The sequence below is a fragment of the Macaca fascicularis genome, chromosome X (genome assembly GCF_037993035.2).
Source record: "Macaca fascicularis isolate 582-1 chromosome X, T2T-MFA8v1.1".
Lineage (NCBI taxonomy): Eukaryota > Metazoa > Chordata > Mammalia > Primates > Cercopithecidae > Macaca > Macaca fascicularis.
The window spans coordinates 114,757,903-114,781,953 of record NC_088395.1 but is presented as its reverse complement, the minus strand read 5'-3'; the positions used below and the strand labels follow the sequence as shown (position 1 = coordinate 114,781,953).

The 24,051-nt window shown below is 45.3% G+C and overlaps 1 protein-coding gene across 5 annotated transcripts in view; it reads left to right on the top strand.

The window, feature by feature from the left end:
* COL4A6 (collagen type IV alpha 6 chain) overlaps positions 1-24,051 on the top strand; it is a 293,638-nt gene that overhangs the window by 252,692 nt on the left and 16,895 nt on the right. For all 5 annotated transcript variants that reach the window (XM_015443981.4, XM_065537764.2, XM_005594329.5 and 2 more), the window contains 18 exons: positions 1,149-1,193; positions 1,689-1,742; positions 2,579-2,648; positions 3,689-3,796; positions 4,737-4,877; positions 5,773-5,877; positions 7,599-7,759; positions 8,233-8,412; positions 8,974-9,157; positions 15,291-15,362; positions 15,637-15,744; positions 16,830-17,051; positions 17,423-17,584; positions 19,262-19,432; positions 20,485-20,628; positions 21,067-21,192; positions 21,660-21,841; positions 23,762-23,825. In XM_015443981.4, the coding sequence (XP_015299467.3) occupies positions 1,149-1,193; positions 1,689-1,742; positions 2,579-2,648; positions 3,689-3,796; positions 4,737-4,877; positions 5,773-5,877; positions 7,599-7,759; positions 8,233-8,412; positions 8,974-9,157; positions 15,291-15,362; positions 15,637-15,744; positions 16,830-17,051; positions 17,423-17,584; positions 19,262-19,432; positions 20,485-20,628; positions 21,067-21,192; positions 21,660-21,841; positions 23,762-23,825 (2,299 nt within the window). The remainder of the gene's footprint in view (positions 1-1,148; positions 1,194-1,688; positions 1,743-2,578; positions 2,649-3,688; positions 3,797-4,736; positions 4,878-5,772; positions 5,878-7,598; positions 7,760-8,232; positions 8,413-8,973; positions 9,158-15,290; positions 15,363-15,636; positions 15,745-16,829; positions 17,052-17,422; positions 17,585-19,261; positions 19,433-20,484; positions 20,629-21,066; positions 21,193-21,659; positions 21,842-23,761; positions 23,826-24,051) is intronic.

Below are 24,051 nucleotides of genomic sequence, written 5' to 3'. Positions count from 1 at the left end.
CTCCTCAGGCTATTTATCTCCTTGCTGTCATGTATCATTGTCTTCTGGGCTAAAGAATGATATGAGTGTTGCCCTGCTTTATTCCATTCTATTCTGAGGGAATTGAGCACAGAAGTGGCACAGGAATGGAAGAAAGAGGGCCAAGTGCAACCTTTATAGGACAGAAACAAGCCTGGAAAGTTCTAGAACATAGTGAGTGATGTTTGGAGTCAACAGTTTCCAATAATAATCTCATTTGAAATGGAAAAATAACTATTAGCCTCTCTGATTCCTAGCTTCGGGCACTTCGGTCTTGAGCTAGAAGCAGCGGGCCAAGCTTAGCCTCAAAGAAGTAACATTTTAGAGAATTGCGTTGTTAAGTTGACTATGAAGTTTATTAAGTAAGAGTCCTTTAAGTATTTAGCCATATTTATCCATTACCCTGCCATTTCTTTCTCTACTTTTCCCCCTCCCTTGTCTTGAAAATACATATAATCACCAACAAAGAATGCATTTGAGGTGGAAGACGAGGCCCTCCCATAATCTATTTAAAGATCTCCTGACTTGGAACGAATGCAGACTAAGTATAATACCACCCAACCCTTCTATCAAATTCCACCTACTACTTAAACTGTTTCCATTTATTTGGCTCTTAAAAAATGCTCCATGTGGCTATTTAGCCTGATGGATTAGTGCTTAGAAAGAAGTCATTAGGCCAGGCGCGGTGGCTCACGTCTGTAATCCCAGCACTTTGGGAGGCCGAGATGGGTGGATGACTTGAGGTCAGGAGTTTGAGACCAGCCTGGCCAACATGGTGAAACCCTGTCTCTACTGAAAATACAAAAATTAGCCAAGCGTGGTGACGCATGCCTATAGTCCCAGCTACTCAGGGGGCTGAGGCAGGAGAATTGCTTGAACCCTGGAGGCGGAGGTTGCAGTGAACCAAGATTGTACCACTGCACTCCAGCCTGGGGAACAGAGTGAGACTCTGTTTCAAAAAAAAAAAAAAAAAAAAAAAAAGTCATTAAGCCAGGTCTAGGAACATTCGCTTACCTGATTTTAGGAGCTGCTAAATCCTGAACTCAGCTGTACAACTTTGTTATATAAGTCTAGTGGCTTTTTCTAGGTAGACTGTTGATTTTTCTAAGGTGTAACTATTTTCTTTACAGGGTCCCATGGGTTCAGAAGGAGTCCAAGGCCCTCCAGGGCAACAGGTATTTTGGTTAATATCATTAAAGCCTTCGTGTATAAAATCCCAATTAAAAGTCCCCCTTGCTTTACTTAACATGGCCAAAGGGAGACATTACTTATAATGCAAATTGTTCATCTCCCTTTTTTTTTGGTATAATCTTAGCCACTGTCCTCTTTTCTTTTCACTCAAGAACATGGGTATCCAGTGTCAAGTTCAGTGCCTTGCCATTCCATGCTGTGGTCATACATCTTTGGCATGCTATCAGGGACTAGCAAGGCCAGCCTGCTTGTATCCGTGTCTAGCCTTGTGGCCCTTGTACCTCCTAATATGTAAATTGGCTACTTACTGCCATATTGTCTTCTGGGAGATTTTACAGCTTCCAGAGTCAGATAGAAGCCACACATACCCTGCAATGTCATCCAAGATCCCTGTGCCATTTGCCCTGACTTAATCCAAAGACCAGACCCTCTTATGCTCTCATACTTTCAACTTAGTGGTAACTATGTTTCTGTCACAGGGCAAGAAAGGGACCCTGGGATTTCCTGGGCTTAATGGATTCCAAGGAATTAAGGTAAAGTTGGGAAGTGAAAAATCCAGGGTTGGTAGGTAGAAGGGTGAATTACCACAAATGTCTGTATATAAGATGAAGTATTTTTAATATTTTGACCTTTTAAGTTTCAATTTTTTCTCAAGAAATGCATGTAACCTACTTTGAATACACAAAGCTGCTAATGAGCATTTCTTAGATACTACTTGATCGGTGGTAAACTAAGGGGCAGGGGCTGGTGACAGCAAGTCCATCCCACAGATGACGAAAATTTTATTCATATTGCTTAGAATTGCCAACTGTTGGTTTTATTATTGTTTTAAATTCTCTATAGACAATGCATCCCCTTTTTGCCTACACCTGGGGCATATAACTGCCACCATCACACCCTGGATATGCCACTGTATGTGTTTTTGGTACCTAAGTCTGTCTTTGGGGAGTATTAGAACTCCTTTAATTTCCTCTGCCAGACATCATCCACTAACAAGGGTTGTGATGGTAGTAGAGGCCCAGGCCTGTTAAGAGTGGAAAAAAGTTAAAAAAGTGTTCTCTCCTTAGCACTACTTAGGTACAGTCAAGGCCCAGAGCAGACTGTCCTTGAGTAGAGTTGCAAAATAAAATTGGGATCCCCTGTCCTTGACAGGTTTGCAACTGAATGTTAGGCCTCTGGCCTGCTTTGTGTCACCTTCATCTTAAATTTATGGGACTTTGAAATTAACCTATGGACTAGTTGACCCTGAAAATCCAGGGTTATAGAAGGAAGAACCTTTCATTTTCCTAGGGATGGGCTTTAATGGCACATAGATCTTGGGTAATAAGGACATGGAAACATTTGTGTTTAATGTACTTAATCTTTGCAGGGTGAAAAGGGTGACATTGGCCTGCCAGGCCCAGATGTTTTCATCGATATAGATGGTGCTGTGATCTCAGGTGCAACTTCTCATTAATTTGAGTAGAAAATAAAGACAGGAAGTTAAATCCTATATCCCCCGTAATTATTAAAGGATACTTAGTTACTCGATTGTTGCTAAACTTGACACACCCAAGAGCCCCTCATGGCTCCTGAACTTGGGTAATAAAGCTAACTCCAATTTCTTGGGCAGAGAAGCCAAGCCCAGCACCCTGTTTTTGTGTTGAGTCCACTAAGCCTAGGATTTGGGTCTGCCTGGGCCTGAATTTGGTGAAAATGGTTCTCCTGGCGATGCTTTGGGAAGGATGGATAACCACCTCCCAGCTGGGCTGACTTCAGTTTGATACTGTGGAATACTCAGGGCCTCATGTAGGTGATTCTATGCATGCTTGAGCTTGTCAATTTCATAGGAAGTGGAAAAGTACCTTTGGTTAGGGGAGCAAGTGGCTGAGAGCCCTCAAGAGTATGATGCTTAGAAAATCTGTCTTCATCTCTCCTTGTCCTAGTTATTGTGTGTGCCCAACTCTTCCCTTTACCTTCTCCAAATATTGAGATGCCCAGTATCTCCAGCTACTTCTTGTTTGACCAAAGGCTTCTACTGTAGTTACTCTTCCATGGGTCTTCCCACTTATCTCTCTCCTCTCATCCTCTAAGGCCCATGCCCGGTTTGGTATTAATATTTGACAGTGGCTTCCTGTGTGCCACTCACAGGAAACATATATGTGTAACATAAATAGTGGACTTCAACATCTTAATCCAAATGTTAGACATTTTAGGCATTACAGCAGATTAGTGGTAGAAGAAGAAGTACTTACCAGAGCTTACCATGAAAGGCAGGCCGTGGCCAGACCAATTCTTAATACACTAATGTTGGCTCCAGAAGGCCCCTTGGCTCCAGAAGACCAATTATCATGTGAGGCCATTAGCATGAGAGACTTGGGAAGGGCAAGAAAGGCACTTCTAATGCCAGGACAGCTCCCTGCACCTCTTCTTGGGCATTTTGTAGCATCTGTGGGCCTCCTCTGCCTTTATATACTGCTGTCTTTCATTACAATGCCAGGTAATCCTGGAGACCCTGGTGTACCTGGCCTCCCAGGCCTTAAAGGAGATGAAGGCATCCAGGGCCTGCGTGGCCCGTCTGGTGTCGCTGGCTTGCCAGCATTATCAGGTAAAAAAAAAAAAAAAAAAAACTAACCCATCTCCTGCGCAGATCAGTCCTCTATACACTGTGGTTCCTAGCATTCCCTTCTGTACCTCTGGATTGGGGCACACACCTAGCCGAAGTCAAAGAAGAGATAGACTATAGTCAGTAGGTTCCCGACTGCCAGCCCAAGGCTAATGTATGTGGGGGCTGGGTGAGCAGCTTTTGTTTTTGGCTTAAATAATGTATCATAGCTGGACAGGCAATCCTAGACTGTCACTGAGGTTTGCAGCAACAAGAGGGGTCCTGGGTTGAGTTGCTGGAGCTGTGTCACCCTCCTGTGGATGTGCCATCCCAGTTGATGCTTTCCAAGAGGGGCTAGCAAAAACCCAGATGAAGATTTATACCCAGAACCTTGCTGTAGGATTCAGCCAGGTACTGAATGGTCCCAGGATCCTGTGGGTGACACTCTTGAACTAATCACATCCATATGTCATTCTATAGTGACATGTGGAAAAAGGCATGCCAGAGTCTGGGATGCAGTGATGCCCCAGATATAAAGCTCAACTTTTACTTTTAAAGTCACCAGTTTCTAAATTCCTTGGAGATGGGCTGCTGTGAGGATACCTATGGTTTTAAAGCAGTCACCTGGAAATGGTACAGCTGGCCCCAGCACCAAGTTGGGAAAAAATCAAGAAGTGAAAGGCTAGAGACCCAGATTTTCTTCTCAGGTTTGCCACGGAGAAATGCTGGGCCCCTGATCATGTTTCCTCTCTTCTTTGGGTCTCAGTTTCCCAAGAGATTAGGCTAATTGATCCCTAAGGATCCTTCTAACTCTGATGCAAGAGAAGGGCAAATGCTTCCCTAAATTCTTCCTTGGATTTGTTTCCAACATATGCCACAGATAGGAATACTCCAGAGAGTGGGGTGATATAATGAGCATTTGTGTGTGGGCTTATTTTTCCAGGTGTCCCAGGAGCCCTAGGGCCTCAGGGATTTCCAGGGCTGAAGGGGGACCAAGGAAACCCAGGCCGTACCACAATTGGAGCAGCTGGCCTCCCTGGCAGAGATGGTTTGCCAGGCCCACCAGGTCCACCAGGCCCACCTGGTAAGTTACTCATTTGTCTTTTGGTCTCAAGACTCAGATGTGATCCAGACTGCAGAACAGTCATGATTTTTGAGGGGGCATCTCACAGGTGAAACAGCTAAGCCAGGATACATGATAATTGCAGAGGGGCAGCCATGAAGGCCCCATCGTCCCTGAGTCAGATCCCTGCCTCTACCAGTTATTGATAACAGCAGAGTGTTCTCCATCAAGGAACAAGCAAACTAGGGCCTAATGCCTTCCAAGTTTTGTACCCATTCCCACTCCATCTTTCACTGTTCTCAGCCTTTAAGTCTGTTTTTTCAGCTCCTAAAGAAGCAGCGCTGGTTATTTTGAGCTTGCCCTGGTCCACAAGGCTCCAATGGGGTGGGCTGAGAGACTGAGAAAAAAAGAAGCCAAGCCTGGACCCTTGAGGTGGCTGCTAAAAGCCTACACAGGGCTTGTCCTTCTTAGATCTCCTACTTGAGTGTGAGATTCTAGATTCTGAGAGAAAAGCTGGAAATGCTGCCCAGAATGTTTCTTTGTACCTTAAAGCCCATATCCACTGCAGCTTGCACCTCTTTCCTCTTTTGTCCTAAGGGAGGTTTCTGGGGTAGACATTGGTACTGCTGAGTTTTAGAAGCTACCTTGTTCATTCCTCTAACCCCGCTGTCTAGTACAGTGCCTGGAACATAATGGACATTCCATAAATATTAGTAGAGTGAATTGAGCCAATAGAGATCCTGTTGACTCCTTGCTGCAGATTTGGGGTCCCGGTCTTAAATTTTATTTTTTTGTCTCTGCTCTGGTTGTTGAGCCTCAAGGACTTGGGCCTTGGTGATTGAGCTGCTGTGGTGAGTCAGGGAAGTCATCAGGCTTATACAAGTTGCTAATCCTTTATCTGTTTTTTTACCCAAAGGTCCAGAATTTGAGGCCGAAACTCTACACAACAAAGAGCCAGGGTTCCCTGGTCTCCGAGGAGAACAAGGTCCAAAAGGAAACCCAGGCCTCAAAGGAATAAAAGGTGAGTTTATCCCCTTGAGTTTCTTGGTCCCCCAAACTCCTTAGAGAAGGCTTTATGGGGAATGAGAAAACCAACAGCCTGGGGAACCTAAACAGAAGCAATTGTGGATCTTGTTTGGGGCTTTGATTTTAGGATTGTTAGAAGTGCTATATTTGGGTCTCTAAGACTGAGGCTGGCAATGGAGGTCACACAGGACCAAGTTGTTCGCAGGCTTCTTTTTCTTTCTCCTCTACCTGCAGCCCAGGCTGTTAACCAGTGCATGCTGCTACCCCTCCCAGTTTGCAAGACCAAGGATGTAAGCCACTTATTACCTTCAGCCTTAAGCAAAGTGCTCTGAACAGGTCAAGACCTGGGACTCTGAAAAACCCAACTGGCTCCAGGAAAACAACCCTAGCCCCCACTGGTGTTGGAGAACTGATCAATGACCACAGCTGCCTTTGGGTCATGTCCCCCTTCTATCACTTACTGTGAGGGGAAGATGCTCAATAAGTCAATTCATTATGGTTGTGGCCTAGGCCAGGGTGGAGGAAGAAGTGAAACTACTGACTGGAGAGGGGTTTTGGGATGGCCTAGGGTTCAGTTATTCAAGATCTCTAGGAATGAACTGCTTTCCTCAGGCTCAATCAGAGAAGTTCTAACTTACTCCTCGCCTTTCTCATTGCTCTGTCATAAAATGTCGTTACCTAAGTATATAGAGGCTGGTTAAGAAATGCCTGAAAGCTTATTCTCTACTATTCAGGTCCCAGGCAAACTATTTGATGGAAAAGGCCATTAAATTAACTTAGATGTTAATTTTGGCCCTTACCTAACTCACTACAAAGCTGGTGTATTTCTTGATACCATTCACAGTCCTAAAAAAGGGACATTTCTGATGCTCCCCATTCTGTATTTCCATGGAGCTGAAAGATTTTCTCTAAGTATGGAATAGTGATAGGGATTCTCAAACTTCATTATACATGAGAATCACCCAGGGGAGGTTATTAAAAATTAGATTATTTGGTCTGGCCTCCTGAGACTGAGTGATTAGGACTGAGATAGGGCCCAGCAAGCTGCCTTATAAGCAACCATCACAGGTGACTGATGCAGGATCACATTCAAGAAATACTAATCTGAAGAACAGACTATTCTCTTAAGAGTTTTAGGAATCATCAGTTTTCTAAAAGTAAGAAGGGGCCCTTCAGAATCTTAGGAAATTCAGGGTCACCGATGTTGGCACCAATTCTCATTTTCCAGACAATAAGCACGGAAGATACAGGGAGTTGGACCATAGTGCCAGTGACTCCTTGATACCTCTTCAAAGGTGCTTTGTTGAAATCCCTATCATTATTTATTTGGCATTTGTCTCAACGTGTACAAAAATATGTACACATTTGTGTCATGTGTACAAAAGTCAGGTGAAAAGACATTTTGGTAAAAAAAAAAAATCTTTGAGCGGCTTGAATTCCAGACTTTCCGCTGGTTAGTATAGGTCAGTGGTTCTCAACTACGGCTATACTTTAGACTTACTGATGGCTGAGCCTCATCCCTGACTAACAAAATCTGAAACACTAACACAGACATACTCTGCTGGAGAGTGAACCAAGTTCATTTGAGTGTGTTCTCTGCAAGCCTTCAGATTGCCTACTTGGAGTTGTTCAAGTCACAAACAACCACTATCAATTTTTCATTCTTCTTAGGAAAAAAAATGACCTACTTCATTCTATGTTGTCTTTTTCTCCCAGGAGACTCAGGTTTCTGTGCTTGTGACGGTGGTGTTCCCAACACTGGACCACCCGGGGAACCAGGCCCACCTGGTCCACGGGGTCTCATAGGCCTTCCAGGCCTTAAAGGAGCCAGAGGAGATCGAGGCTCTGGGGGTGCACAGGGCCCAGCAGGGGCTCCAGTAAGTCTTGCCAAACTTTGACCCTGAGGATGCAATGGAATCTTTCCAGTGCCCTTCAATCCCCCCAATTACTTTTCTAAATTGCATACAAGAGAGGTGGGATTAAAACAAAGTTTTGGGGTTTTGATCTACAACAGGAAGTCTAACTATAGAGTCTCTTAAAGTCCTTTCTGCTTTAACCTACCTATTTTCCCTTCTCTCTTTCCCCACTTTCTTCCTTCCACAACATTGTTTACCTTTGCCTAGCAATGTGCTGGCCCATGAAGATAAAATAGGAATTAAGGTGAGGTTTCCATCTTCAAAGATTTCAAAATTTACAAAAGGTGCAGAAATAAATGGGCAACTGTTATTCAAGATGACAACATAATCAGAGTCTATAACAGTGCCAAGGTTCTGCTCTAAGTCATAATGCTAAGTGCCAGAATTCTATGAAGTCTGCACCTTCTGACTCCTCCCTCTTCTCTCTTTGTCAGGGCTTAGTTGGGTCTCCGGGTCCTTCAGGACCCAAAGGAAAGAAGGGGGAACCAATTCTCAGTACAATCTCAGGAATGCCAGGGGATCGGGGTGATTCTGGCTCCCAGGGCTTCCCTGGTGTAATAGGAAAACCAGGCAACGATGGAGTACCAGGTCTACCAGGTCTACCAGGACTTCCGGTAAGTTGATCGTTCCTGGGTGATTAGCTCTACAGATCTTTACACCTGACTTTGTTGGGGGGTCTGATGGCCACTGGACCATGAAACAGGGAAGAACAGAGTCTAGAGTACCTTGTCCCGCCTCTGCCACTGAAACTTTTTGCTTTTCCTTTATGTAAAGTGGGAGTCATTTTCTCAGAATGGATCATTGTCTCATTTGATAAATGCTAGTAACACCTGACCATATGACTTAAAAATACTTCAGCTTCTCAGCAACTTTTCTCCTCAAGTAATCTAGCCACTTTCTGTGATCTCTAGGGTTGTTATTATCCTGCTCATTTCTTGCCCTGTCTCCTCACCCCTATCCAGAAACTTTTGCGTTGTTAGATCATCCAGAGGAGACAAGATTCATATCCACTAACTAAAGTCAAAGGAGACTGATTGATAAACTATGATGATGATAGAGAATTTTAACAAAACACAAAGCATTGGTCACACTGGCTACCTCTTTCTTGTAGTCAGAGGACTGTCCAGATAAATCTCTGAGTTGAATTTTCATTCTTTTTTTTATGTGTTGTCTAGGGTGATGGTGGGCAGGGCTTCCCAGGTGAAAAGGGGTTACCTGGACTTCCTGGTGAAAAAGGCCATCCTGGTCCACCTGGCCTCCCGGGAATTGGGTTACCAGGACTGCCTGGACCCCGTGGGCTTCCTGGAGATAAAGGCAAGGATGGATTACCGGGACAACAAGGCCCTCCTGGATCTAAGGGTGAGTCATGGAATCAGATGGCTTTGGACTTGGAAATTTGACCCCTTGTAGAGTGGATATGACCCCGGTGCATGAAATGTATCATAAGAAGAGACTTGTCTCACCATAATCAGTACTTTTAACCCCCTGAGGGATTTGCATGTGAAAAAAAGTATTATGATTGTATTGTGGTAAGCTTAGGGGACAGAATAATACAGATTTCCACTCTACTTAGTGAAGGACTTCCTACCAAAGCAGTCTGAAAATGTAACAGAGCTACCAAGGGAGGTTATGAGCTCATAACCCCTGGAAGAGTTCAAGAAGAAGATGGATGACCACTTATTGCAAATGTCATCAAAGCAATGGGTGGGAGATTGGACAAGGTGCCCTCTAAATTGTGTGGTAATATCATCAGCTGGGAAAAACCTTTCCTCAACTCATGGAATCTCAGATTGGGCAGAAATCTAGTTGCATATAGTCTAATCCCCATTTTATCCCTTAACTCCTTCCTCTTTATATAACTTCTTTTTCTACTTGAATTTTAGGAATCATGTGTAACAGTCCTGCTTATGGTTTATGAAGGTGCTATGCTAATAACTAGTCTACAATACAGCCAGAACAGCTGTTCATCCCAACTTCTGGGTTTCCGCAACTTCTATGGTTCCATCAGTGACACCACACTTATAATAATCTGAAGTTTAAAATTTTGAGATTATCTCTTATTTCCTTTGCAATTCCTCTTATATTCTTTCCTTCTCTTCTTGCTACTAAACTCTCATTATGTCATGCCTAGGTTTTCAAATACCTATATGCTTGTTGGAATAAGTGGGTGGTTGGATGGATGGATGGATAAGTGAGTGAATGACAACAACTTCCTAAGTAGTTTTTACATTCAATTCTATTATGAACACTGCAGCCAATCTGTAAAGTGCCAATATCATCATGTAACTCCCCTAGTTCAAAGCCACATATGGTACCAATTGAATAGAGATCATATAATGTCCAAACTCCTCAACCTGGAATTCAGAAGTCTCCAAACATGGATACAACCAACCTTTTCAACCTTATATAATGCTCTTAATTGAAACAAAAAAACTAAGATACCAGTCTTCTTCACTGTACCCAAACACAATGTGTTCACTTCCAGCTTCAAGATTTTGCCGTGTTGCCTTTTTCTGGAGTGCTCTTCCTCTTTGTGTAGTCATATCATATTCCTCTTTCAGGGTTCAAGATAAACCCCACTTCTTCCACTAAGCTTTCCCTTGGCCTCCATAGTATGTCATTGCTACTTAAATTATATATCTCCTTCCATTAATGCTTTTACTTTCCCCAGCTGCATTGTAAGTCTCTTGATACAAGGGATGGTAATACTTCTTAGAGTCTCTTTACATGCCTAGCATAGTGCAGTGTTCCATAGGAGACTAATATTTATTTGCAGAAGAAAGAGCCTTCCCAATAACCAAGGGGCTATTTCTTAAACATATTTCTCCTGTTTCCACCTTATCGTCTTGAAGAATTACAATAAAAGAAGACAGGATACCAGGTCTTTCAAAATTTTATTTATTTCAAAATCTATTTTTGTGATTCGGTGTAATAATGTTGATGGTACAGGTTAAAACTTGATAATTCAAGATTCTTAAAACCGAGTCAATATTTCATTTAACAAATTAATTATTGTGAAGGTTGTAAGGATGTTTTCTTTTCTTTTTTTTTTTTTTTTTTAGATGAAGTCTCACTCTCACCCAGGCTGGAGTGCAGTGGCATGATGTTGGCTCACTGCAACCTCTGCCTCCTGGGTTCAAGCGATTCTCCCGCCTCAGCCTCCTGAGTAGCTGGGATTACAGGCACCCTCTACCACACCTGGGTAATTTTTGTATTTTCAGTAAAGACACGCTTTCACTATGTTGGCCAGGCTGGTCTCAAACTCCTGACCTCAAGTGATCCATGTGCCTCAGCCTCCCAAAATGCTGGGATTACAGATGTGAACCTCTGCTCCTGGCCATAAGGATTTATCAAATAAAATCATTCTGCCTGTTGGAAGTCCTAGTGTTAGCTATAGCTTTGCTTCTAGCTCTGTTCCCAGAGACATTACTCATGGTCATCCTACTGCTCCTCCCCTAATTGGGTCTTCACTGTAGATTAAACCATTTTGCAAGCAACAAGGTTTTAAACTGAGTTATAATAACATAACACTTATAAACTTACACACTTCCAAGTCTTCTGGCTATTATCAACATTTTAACTATTTGAGAACCTGCTGAGTGAACAGAAGGAAGCTTGCAGGATCATTTGTATCCCAAATATCACTAGTCCCTGGACACAGAAAGTTCTTAGGAATATGATATGGTAAGCTATAGCCTGGGAGATGCCTTATGCAGAAAATGTTTGTCTTATTCCATTTTCTGTTGCTACAACAGGATATCTGAGACTGGGTAATTTACAAAGAAAAGAGGTTTATATAGCTCATGATTCTGAAGGCCAGAAAGTCCAAGATTGGGCAGCCCATCAGTTGAGGGCCTTGTGCTTCTTCAGCTCATTGTGGAAAGCAGAAGAGTACATGCAAAAGAGTCCAAACACTAAAAGCAACCTTGCTTTATAACAGCCTGCTCCTGTGGGAACGAATCCATTCCCTTGAGAAATAATCCAGTCTCCCGAGAAAGAGATTAACCCACCTAACAACCTAATTACCTCTCAGAAGCACCACCTCCCAACACAGCCACTCTGGAAACCAAGTTTCAACATGAGTTTTGGTGGAGACAAATCATATTCAAACCATAACCATGTCCTTCTTGCAGTATGAAAAGTTTCAAGAAATTACTTTAATAAAGAGCATTAGCTTTCTTTTCTATGACAACCAAATATAATTCTTCAAACTTACCTTTTTTTCTGCACAGTTTTAAAAACAAATAACCCGGTGGTCCCCAAACATTTGCATTGTAGCCATTTCTGTTGCTAGAAAAAAAATTAAGATGCTATTCCTGAATGTGCCCACTCCAATCAATGGTAGCCCAGACTAGGACAGCTGCATTGCCAGGAAAGAGGATGTAATCATCAGAAGCCTTTCAGCCTACTAGTGTGAATTATTAAAAACTTTGGGCAAGCAGACAACTGGCTGTTTCCAAAGAGGCTCTGTTCCAGATGCTTATAGTAATCAATCACCCTGGTTATTACTGAACTGTGGTGACTGTGTGCTCGATCTCATGTGGGTGCCGGTGCTCTCCACTCAGTTCAGACAGGGGATTTTGTTGGTGGGCATATCTGGGCTGCTGAGAAGACTTCCCTTGGGCCTCAAGGAACTTCTGTCCCGGTTTAATTTTTTTCTTCACTTGATTGCTCTAGGTGACTGCTGCTGCAGAGAGAAGGTTGGTAAAGGAGACTTAGACACAGAGAGAGGTGAGAGCTAGCTAGGTCTACAAGCTCTCAGACACCGGTCTTAGCCAAACATCCCTTTTTTGTTTACCTTTGTCTCAGATAGTCACGATGGCCTGAGCACCACACTGGATGCCCTGTTTGGGGAGCAGGGAGCCTAAGGCTGGGATGCAAAGGCTGACACCAACACTGCTTCAGAGGCTCCTTAGCACATACCTCTTACAGCAGGCAGTACGGGATTGAGTGGGCATGCAGTCTCTGAGAGGGGCTGATTTCCTTCACCATGCATGTCGATGGCTTGGCTGACCTCCATCTTAAGCAAATTCATTTTCTGAACTTTACTGGGGCCATAATCTGCCTTGAGAGGTACCTGAAAGGATCCACACATGTCTGAACTTTACTCATTGGGCCCAGAACAAATTGAGATGTTAGAATCTTGGGAACCAGAGACTCTTTTTATTCTGAAAATGGATTTGGGCATTAATGGGAAAAATTGTGAATAAGTAGCTCATTTGTTGCAATTACTAAACAGAACATGGGTAGAGCAGATTTCTGCTTTGTTGAGAAGGCTCCGAATTCAGGAATGTAAAGTAGAAGACAGTATAAAGGAAAAGAGCCAGATACCAGTATGACTTGAAGTCCTTCCGTCTCACCATTTTGAACCTCTGCTTACAATACACAAGTGTGGTGTGGCACACAGGTGTGAGACAAAATTATTGAGAGAAATATGCCATTGATTTCCTCTGGTTTCTAACCATCTTTCCTTTGACCATTATTTTTCTCATCCTGGAACCTTTCCAGATGCCTGTCCTCAGCTTCATCTTCTAAAGGCTTTGTTTTTATCTGGCTGTCACAGATGAAAAGAAGCAATTAGATCAGTCTGATAAATTAAGGATGAATGGCTTAATATTTGGACCCAGCCCAGGGATATTTTTATTTTACTAAGTTTGTTTCCTAAGACATAAAACAATGGAACTGTCATGTTAGAGTTTGACACATTAGAGCCAATGGGCTATTGAGATTGTTGAGGGCAGGAGAGTCTTTTGCAGGATCCCTCTCATGACACACCCTCTGGAGGAAATTCTTCAGCCTAACTCAAAGAGCCCAGGCCTGAGCTAAGCACAAGGTTGAAAACCCCCTCCCAGTGAAGCATCTCACCACAAAGTGCTGGCCTGTAGAGCATATTTCCATAGTAGGGAAATAACTATCAGAAATAGCTCTGTCATCTTGATGTCTGGTAGGATGGAGGTGGGTTTGACCACCTACGGAGGAGGATCCAGGCCTACAGCCATCTGTTCACCTCTGGAAATATGACTATAGAAACCTGAAGTCTGGAAGGCAGAAAGTGCTACCCAGACTACAAGCAGTGTCACTAACCTGGCGATGGCCTTGCAGGAGCTCCACTGAGTACTCATTCTTACATAAGATAATAGTTCAAGATAATAAGAACTATTATTAATTGAGCATGTACCAGAGTGCTAGACACTGTGCTAAGTGCTAGTAGCACAGTTTCATGTAATCCTCACAAACACCATATGAGAAAAAGTAGAAGTAGTTCCCATTTTGCCATGAGGCTCAGAGAGGTTTAAGTATCTTGTTCATGCAGCTGGTTAGCAGCAGAACTAGGATACCAGCTAAGGTCTGTGGCTTCAGAGTCCAACTTGTTAACCAATACATTATACTGTTCAATTCCCAATCTTGATTTAGGAAAATAGAAGTGGGATCAGGGGAGGAAAGCCAGTGAGTTCAGTAAGCAGTTTGAATCATAGGCTGTGTACATATTTTTCAGAAATGTAATTTGTGATTTAAATACAGGCAAAAGCTATAGATGTTTATTAAAACTGTTGACTCTGTAGTTTAAAGCAGACCTTGGGGGATTGTTTTAATGAATAGGCAAGACTTATATAATTAGCATATCAATTGTTTGTAAATGGCACTTGAGGGAGCCCGCAAACAATTTGTTCACCAGTATTTTATTAAACCTCCCCTCTGTGATCTTATAGACTCTTTTTATTTGCATTATGAATGGGCAAGGGAGAATTTGCTAGGGGAAGGGCTATGCATGCCAATTTTGACATCTTGAATGTTGAAATTGCTACTTTTTCTCTTTGAGTGCAGAGTTGACAGTTTCAAATAAGGAGCTGAGGAAAGGGTCACCACTTGCCTGTCACGGACAAGAAAGCGGTCTTAAGTGTTTGCATAGTACAGACATACTGGTACATTTGAGCAAGGACAATCAATAGGTTTCAGTAGATCCCAAATGAAGTGCATCAAAAGAACCCAGTGGTTTGGGGAAAACCTCATTCCAAAGAAAGGGTAAACGTGAGAACTCGAGGGATCTTGGCTTCAAACCCTCCAATCTAGTCATATAAGCATAATGCACCCTTAGGACTAACCCCCAACACCCATCCTAGGGAGAGGCTCTATCTGTGGGCAGGGTGAGTAGGCAATTGCTGTTTGCTGCTGTTCCTGCACAGGCAATCTCTAAGAAACCTTGTTAGGCAACATCTGCTGCATAGGTGACTGTTTGCCCACTGGGCCTCAGTGGTTTGATAAGTGATATCCTAGCATTTGGACACTAGGAGCATTCTCATCTGTAAGCAATTGTACTGGGTGTAACTCCCCAGAGCTAATGACGCCAAGGTTTTCCTATGTGGGCTCCCAGCTGCTGAGTGGGAAGAACTTGGCTGTCCCATTAAATGGAATAGAAGTAAAGGAGCGTACTAGGGAGAAATCTTCCCTGACTCAGTGGGTTCACTGAATGCATACGTGTTACCATTTACAGGAATCACCCTGCCGTGTATTATTCCTGGGTCATACGGTCCATCAGGATTTCCAGGCACTCCCGGATTCCCAGGTATGGAATGAGGCCAGAGAAAGCCACTAAACACTCTCGTAAGGGCCATGAGGCAAAGGAAGCAGAGGATAGCCCAGTAGTATTTGGGGATCCACATTCCTCCTGAGGGCAGCCTTGAGGATTGAGGAAACAGGATGGCTGCTGGAGAGGGCAGTGTGGGGAGGTGAGACGAGGAGAGGCTCTCCAAGATACTGGGATTCGTGACTGAACATCACAAATCATACCCAGCACACTGACTTTCCTTTCCCCTCACCGCTTACATTTGGGTTTTCAGGCCCTAAAGGGTCCCGAGGCCTCCCTGGGACCCCAGGCCAGCCTGGATCAAGTGGAAATAAAGGAAAGCCAGGGAGTCCAGGATTGGTTCATCTTCCTGAATTACCAGGTAAGAAAAGGAGTGTCTCCTCACCTGCTTCTGTGTGTGTGTGTGTGTGTGTGTGTGTGTGTGTGTGTGTGTGTGTGTGTTTGGGTTGTGGTAGCCCTCTGCCAATCACAGGAAGTCAAGTTTGCTCTCTGGTGTAGGTAGGATGGTTTAATTTTATACCCTGGCAAGACACAGCACACAGCCATAGAAGGACAGCATATTAGAGCAATAAGGACCATTCAAAATCAGCTGGGGCAACCCCTTAACTTTCAGATGAGTGAACTGAGGCCCAGATGGGAAATGACTTGTCTGAGATCACTAAACCACTAATGACAGAGGTGTAACTCTGCCAGGTTGTCTGTCTGCCAGTTCTATGAGTTTCCTGGATCAACTCCTTAAGGGTCAGTGAAAAAGACTGAGATCAGTCAGAGGGAAGCTGTCCATTTCTATCCCTTTTCTCACACTCTCTTGTTCCAACTTGAGCTTCATGATTCTTCACTGTACCAGTGGTCCTCAAACTGTACTCCATGGGCCAGCATTAGCATCACCTAGGAACTTGATGGAAATGCAAATTATCCACCTCTCCACAGGATCTGCTGATCATAACCTCTGGGGATGGGCCTGGTAATCTGTGTGTTATCCCAGATGATTGTGATGATCGCTCAGGTTTGAGAACCACAACTGCTGTAGGGCTCGGGGCTCATCTTGGACCATGTGCTCCAGGGTCCCCTCCACTACCCTCTCCCCACCCAAGAAGAGGGAGGCACGACAGCAGAAGCTAGAGAACTCCAGAAGAGGTTGAGCTTTTCTCAGGATGCTATGGGGTGGCGTGTGTTCTTCGACAACTATACGACCCTCAGAAACAGGTTGTGGACCTCCACTCACAGCCCCAACTCCCAGAACTAGAACCTCCTCCAGGTCACAGGGCCCAGTCCCTGCCTCTGCACAAGGCCTCGCAGGAACAGAGACTCCTGACCTTCAAGAGAAGTCACATATATTATTAATATGTTAACTTTCATATTAGAAAAATCTGTCTCAGATTTCTGTACCCAGACAAATTGCTTCTAAACAGCCATGGTCTTTTATGTTCATCTTTTTACATTTAGGATTTCCTGGACCTCGTGGGGAGAAGGGCTTGCCTGGGTTTCCTGGGCTCCCTGGAAAAGATGGCTTGCCTGGGACGATTGGCAGTCCAGGTTTACCTGGTTCCAAGGGAGCCACTGGTGACATCTTTGGTGCTGAAAATGGTGCTCCGGGGGAGCAAGGCCTACAAGGATTAACAGGCGACAAAGGACTTCTTGGAGACTCTGGCCTTCCAGGACTCAAGGGTGACTCTTTTTGCCCCAATTATTGAACAATCTACAGAAAGCCTTATATTAATTTGTATACTTCCATGAATACTTGCATGAATCTGGGGTGATGGTTTAATTAAGGGGTTAAAATGAAATATTTTATTCTGTCCCTTCCTTTTGTGAAATTTTCCTTAAATGGCCTGAGCCAACTTTACTGTCTTAGTAATTCCAAAAGCGACCATAACTAATAGTCAAATTTCTTGCAAAGACTGGCTTACGGCTGGGAATAGCAACAAGGCTGGAGCTGAGAAGACAGTGGCACCTGGGATGTGTCCTGGAAGTTGGTTTGCTGACCCACTCACTGCTATCTCTCCAAGCTGTGATCATTTGCCCTTCTCTTTTATCAGGTGTGTACGGGAAGCCTGGCTTGCTAGGCCCCAAAGGTGAGCGGGGCAGCCCTGGAACACCAGGACCGGTGGGACAGCCAGGCACCCCAGGATCTAGTGGTCCGTATGGCATCAAGGGCAAATCTGGGATCCCAGGAGCACCAGGCTTTCCAGGCACCTCAGGTAGGTCCTTCAGAGGAGGAGTCCCACCTTGACAGACTTCAGCTAGGCCCTGGGCCCAGATGCGCTGGGGCGGGGGGGCAATAGCCATAGTGAGACATGGTCAGAATTTAGAATGAGACTTGACTTTCCTAAGCTCTCAAGTTTCAAATCTCAAGTCACCTTTCTAGTACCAAGCAGGACAGATTGCTGCAGGTTAGCTTCCAAACTATTGCCACAAATCTTTCCCCTCCCCCGGCCTCCTCCATGGCCTCATGCCCAGTTTTCAGGTTTCAACTCTCCTGACCTCCCCAGTTAGAGAAGCCACCCTCATCGTTGAGGGCGTCTAGTCCATTTCCACTGCCTTCACTGGGGCTGTGAGCAGCCTGCTTTTGGTTGGGGAGAAACTCGAGCAGTGTGACCACACCGGCAGCCTGCCTCTCAGGCGAGTGTGCCTCCAAGGACCCACGGCCAAGCGTCTTTTACTCAGCATTGGGGCCTGACACTTCCTGCTTCCAGACTTGTGTTTACAGCTTTGCCTTTTTCTTGCACCACCCTCCACAACCTGCTTCGGTAACTGCCCCATTCCCAACCGCCCCTTTCTCCTGGCCTAGTGACTGAAGTTGAGTTATTTGCAGAGCCATTAATGTCCTTTTTATTCCCTTTGTCTCTCTGTGTTTCTGAGATCTTCACATAGGCTGCCTCAGTGAGAAAACACAGCACACAAGCTCACAGACTAACACCCCCACTGGCTCTGCCCCTCAGGAATGTATCTGATTATACACTATAACAGGGCCTTGCTTACAAGGCCAGGGATCCCCGAGCTCCTGCTGTGGGGTTGGCTTCCATTGAATTTTTCCATTGTTGTGGAGTCCCCTTCACAGCCTCCCATTTGAATCCTGGGGCTTGCAGCTACTTGATGCTTTTCAATCCATAGAAAGCCAAGTCAGCCATTCATTTGGGTCCTTGGGGACCCAAATACCTCTGTCGTCATTGATTTAATCCTTTCGTTTTTTAATTTCCTTGCTTTGTACCTGAACATTCCACTTTGGCAGCAGCTCAGGAGGTTAATCCCATTGACCAACTTTAAAGCATGGTGAAAGACGTCTCAGAATACCTAGGAGACCAAATGGGCCTTGTGGGTTTCTACAGTACTTGGCACTAGGGGGTCTTTCAACCTTAATGCCAAAGAACTGGCTGACTTAACTGATTGCTTGAGGGATTAAAAGGGCAGCCCTGTATCCAAGGCTCCCTGGGAGGCTGAAACAACAGCTCAGCTTTAACCTCTACTTCACCGATTGGCTAAGGAAACAGCCATTGTAGTGTGATTCAGACTGGAAGTACCAGGAAACTGGAGCCTACTTGCCACCCTGGCTTCCTAGAGCTCCATTCAGGGGCTAAAGTGTAAACCACATTCACAAAGGGACAAAAAGTTATAATCAGAAGGGGTTTGCTCTCCCTGCCAGCTACTGTGCCACGCTGGAAGTAATAGCCATTGCTGTGGCACTCTGGGTAGTAGACACTAACACTTCAGCCAACTGAGAACTCTGCCTGTTAGCAGTTTGCATGTGCTGGTGTTAAAGGGCCATTTACAAAACCTAACAAACCAAACCAATCAGAAGCTATGATATAGGCAGTGACCCAGATCTGGCCAGAGCCTCACTTGACAGCTGTCCTGTGTTCTCTCCTGTGCTGATTCAGGGCATCCTGGAAAGAAAGGAACAAGAGGCGAGAAAGGCCCTCCTGGATCAATTGTAAAGAAAGGGCTGCCAGGGCTAAAAGGCCTTCCTGGAAATCCAGGCCTAATAGGGCTGAAAGGAAGCCCAGGCTCTCCAGGGGTCGCTGGGTTGCCAGCCCTCTCTGGACCCAAGGGTAAGTGAAGTGATCAGTGAAGCTAAAAAGGAGCATTTCAGCTGCCCAGCTTGCTCCTTCCTCTCTGCCTAGGAATGGGAAATGGGGAGGGAGTTGAACAGGGCTTTTGTGTCAAGATAGTTGGACAAGGCTAGTGCTAAAGGGGGACCTCTGGTCAAGGTGAGTCACCCTCACTGCCTGCTGGGTGGAACACTAGACTGAGTATCATGGTCAGCAAAGCCCTGGGCAGTACCAGCCACAATGGGTTTACTCATTTGCATAGTCCTACCATGGAGGCTGAGAGCATGGAGGCTATCAAGGTTGATACCTTGATAGCCATTGGTAGTTGTAAAAGTGGTATCTCCATTTAAAAACAGAGAAAGTGAGTGGTTTAAGGTCACACAACTGGTTAGCAGCAGAACCAGGCTAAAGCTCATCTCCTTGCCTCCTGGCCCTAGGCTTTTTTTTTTTTTTTTTTTTTTTTTTTTTTTTTTCTGTGTCACACATGAGCTATAACTTGGTGAATCATAAGAGAGGGGCCCACTTTTTTTTTTTTTTTTAAGAGTTTTGCTCTTTCGAGTGAAGTGGCATGATCTCGACTCACTGCAACCTCTGCCCCCCAGGTTGAAGCGATTCTCCTGCCTCAGCCTCCCAAGTAGCTGGGATTATAGGCGCCTGCTACCATGCCCAGCTAATTTTTGTGTTTTTAGTAGAGATGGGGTTTTGCCATGTTGGCCAGGCTGGTCTGGAACCCCTGACCACAGGTGATCCACCCGCCTTGGCCTCCCAAAGTGCTAGGATTACAGTGTGAGCCACCATGCCCAGCTGAGAGGGGCCCACTTCTTTCCTTTGTATTGTGTAGTGCTATGTCCTTATTCAGGAAGGTAGTATAATATGTAATAAATAAGAGTTTGGTAATGACTAAGACTTTGGAATTAGAGAAACCTGGGTTTGAATTCCTTCTCTGCAACTTCCTTGCTGTGTGACTTTGGGCAAGTTACTCAACCTCTCTGAGCCTCCATTTCCTTGTATGTAAAATGGGAGTAATAATAAAGGTTCTTGTTTTTCAACAGGAGAGAAGGGGTCTGTTGGATTCGTAGGTTTTCCAGGAATACCAGGTCTGCCTGGTATTCCTGGAACAAGAGGATTAAAGGGAATTCCAGGATCAACCGGAAAAATGGGACCATCTGGACACGCTGGCACTCCTGGTGAAAAGGGTGAGCTGGGGAATTGAATTCTGGAACTGCTGCCCATGCTTTTCAATATATATATTTTGTTTGTTGACTTGGTCATTCCTGAGGTTTGTACCAAATCTATGTAAGATAATAAAATGTTGGGCTTCTGAATTAAGTCATTTTAAACCAAAAGACTTGATCGCCTCTGAGTTCACACTGCATGTTAGAGGCCATGTGTGCCCATTCCCAGAAGACCAGTGGAGGAGGGTTTTGAGGAGAGTCTAAAGTTGCTGACGGACTTGGGATTTGTAGAAGAGGACATACACAGAAATGTGAAGTTGGGGGAATAGGGGTGGGGAATAAGATGGAAAGGCCCCAAAACAGGGCTGCGGTGGTATGGGAAGAAATGATGTGAAAGGTCAGCCTTTGCCTGACCCTGCATCTAAGCTCTCTTTCTCACGCTGATCTCCATCCCTGCAGGAGACAGAGGCAATCCGGGGCCAGTCGGAATACCTGGTCCAAGACGTCCAATGTCAAACCTTTGGCTCAAAGGAGACAAAGGCTCTCAAGGCTCAGCCGGATCCGATGGATTTCCAGGGCCAAGAGGTGCTGGGGCAGGGGATGGATAGGAGAAATGCTCAAGAAAGGCTTCTTAACCAAACTGGGCTTCCTTCCTGAGCAAAGGCCCTGAAGTAAAGCCCCCCATCCCCAACCCCAGAGCAGCAGTGTGGCTGGCAGCAAGGAGTCCAGGAAGGCTGCCTTCCCTGGGCCTGAAGGCTGCCTGGACTTTGAGACTGCTATTTGTCATTGCCACTGTAGAACTGAGGTTTTCAACCACAGGCAGTGGTACCCCTGGAGGAGCCTGAGCACTGTGCTGCTTTCCCAGTGTTATGGCAGAAGCGACCCTGTCGATGCCCCGTAAGAGTGAAGCATCTCTTCCCATTTCACCTTCACCTCTGAGCTAACTGCTCCCTGAGCCTACACTTGGCCTGTGACCTGGGGCACCTGAATCTTGGTGAGCCGGGTTTTTCTTGCCCAGTATCTTTTTCCAAGTCTTTTTATTTCTTTTACAGGTGACAAAGGAGAGGCTGGTCAACCTGGGCCACCAGGCCTGCCTGGAGCTCCTGGCCTCCCAGGCACTATCAAAGGAGTTAGCGGAAAGCCAGGTCCCCCTGGCTTCATGGGAATCCGGGGCTTACCTGGCCTGAAGGGGTCCTCTGGGATAACAGGTTTCCCAGGAATGCCAGGAGAAAGTGTAAGTGTGACCAGATCTTTGTCTTTATACTAGGAAAGGCCCCCCATCTCAGGGGGATATACCCTCACTGCACACCTCTCTGATCCCAGCTTCCTTCTCAGCCCCTTCTCCCAGGACATCCTCAGAGAGAGCTCTCTCCTTGAGTTTGACAGGTCTTCCCACCCTTTCCTGAACATGTCCTCCTCTGTTCTTTTGTCACATCTCCCTGACATGGCAGAGCCTTCTCCTGCCTTTACAATTATCCAATATCTGCCTGCCTTCAGTCCCCAGCCCAGGCACCTTCTCCTCCAAGAGTCCCCGAGCTCCCACCGTGCTGCCACTCTATACTTATCACTGCTGACATCAATTCTAATTGCTTCTCTGTGTGTCTGACTTCCTCAATGAGATTGTTAGGGCTTGAGAACAAGAACTACCTTACATGCTTTTTCCTCTGCACCCCACTGCCAGCATTTCATGTTGAGCCTGACACATTGTAAGAATTCGTAAAAACTTCTTGATGTTTTGCCAGAAAGGTCTTTGAAGCTCCACAAGGTGCAACAACTAGTAAAGAATCAAGTCCAGCTTATCTGGGCTCTTACAAGGCAAGGTGGAAGAGGTGGCTTAGCAATGAGACCAACCTGCATTTGCACCTCAGCTCCATTGCTCATTAGCTCTGTGATGTTGTGCACACTGTTTACCTTAACCTAAACCTCACTTTCCTCATCTGTAAAAATTGGGAATAATATTTAAATAGCCTTCAGACAGTAGGGAGGGTTAAGTGACATGACACATGTAAAGCTCTTAACATTGTGTCTGGCACACAGCCGGCTCTGCATAAATAGCAGCTTTATCAAAGGGTCTCAATGAATTGAATCACAGAACACCTGTGCTCCTTGCGGGCAAAGTACCTGAACTTCAAAAGTGTCAGTCCGTCTGGTGGAGAGAACATGGTGCGTGCGTGCGCGTGCACACACACACACACACACACACACACACACACACACACACCTGAAGCAATTGAAAAGAAATAGTTCTAGACTGGGTAGTCCTGACTATTTACATTCTAGGGGGATGAAAACAAAGTAGGAATGCATTCTGGGAGAAGTCCCAGCATGAACAGAGGCTCAGAATTAGAAGATATGGCAATGTGCCTGATGAAGCCAGGCAAGGAAGCAGCCACAATGGAGGGGTGTCCTGGGTAGTGGTCCAGTGCACACAGTGACCCAGCCCAGTACTCAGCCTCTTACCCAAAGCACTAAGCGGCATAAATCTTTACTGGATACTGGGTACATCTCAAAATGAACCAAAACCATAGCAGATATCAAGAAAAGAACTTTGCTGATGGCAGCTGACATGGCCACTTCCCAGACTCAGATAGTGTGTTGGACATTAGCCAGTGAAGGCAGCTTGTCCTCTGAAAATGGTAACATTTGCCCAAATTCAGACTCCAGCACCCGCACACATACCGCCTGCTACCTGGCAGCAGAAAGCCCTTGTGTTCCTTGTGGAACCTGGGGCAGAGGGCTAACTCTGCACGGTGAAGCAGAACTTCTTCCTATGCATAATGGCTCCAGAGCTTTGGCAAGGACAGTGGTAGCCAACTGTGTGTTGAGTCCATAGAGTGCCTGGCCTAACTGTCATGTTCTGCATTTTCTGAGAGACTCGCTAGAATGGCCACACTTTGTCTTCCTAAGGTTCCCATTTTGATAAGCAGTGGGATCAAATCCTTCCCCTACAAACCCTAAGTATGTCCTCTGCCCTTTGTTCATCACCTTCCTGTTTGCAGGATGTAACATCCCGACTTCCAGCCCACAGTCCACCTTTGCCACAGAATACATGATAGACATCTCTCAGGCAGTGGCTCAGTGAGGGGTGAGGGAGTAAGAGGGTGGGCAGCCCTGAGCTCTGGGCAGAAATGATGATTCCCATGTTGCTTTGAAGGGTTCACAAGGTATCAGAGGGTCGTCTGGACTCCCAGGAACATCTGGTCTCCCAGGCCTGAAAGGTAAGGAGCATTTTTTTTTTCTTTTAATGTGTTCTTCTAGAGCAAGGTAGATTTCTAGCAGGCCCAAGGGTCTCTCTCTCTCTTTTTTTTTTTTTTTTTTTTTTTTGGCAGAGTCTCGCTCTGTCACCTAGGCTGGAGTACAGTGGCGCAATCTCGGCTCACTGCAGCCTCTGCCTCCCGGGTTCAAGCGATTCTCCTGCCTCAGCTTCCTGAGTAGCTGGGATTG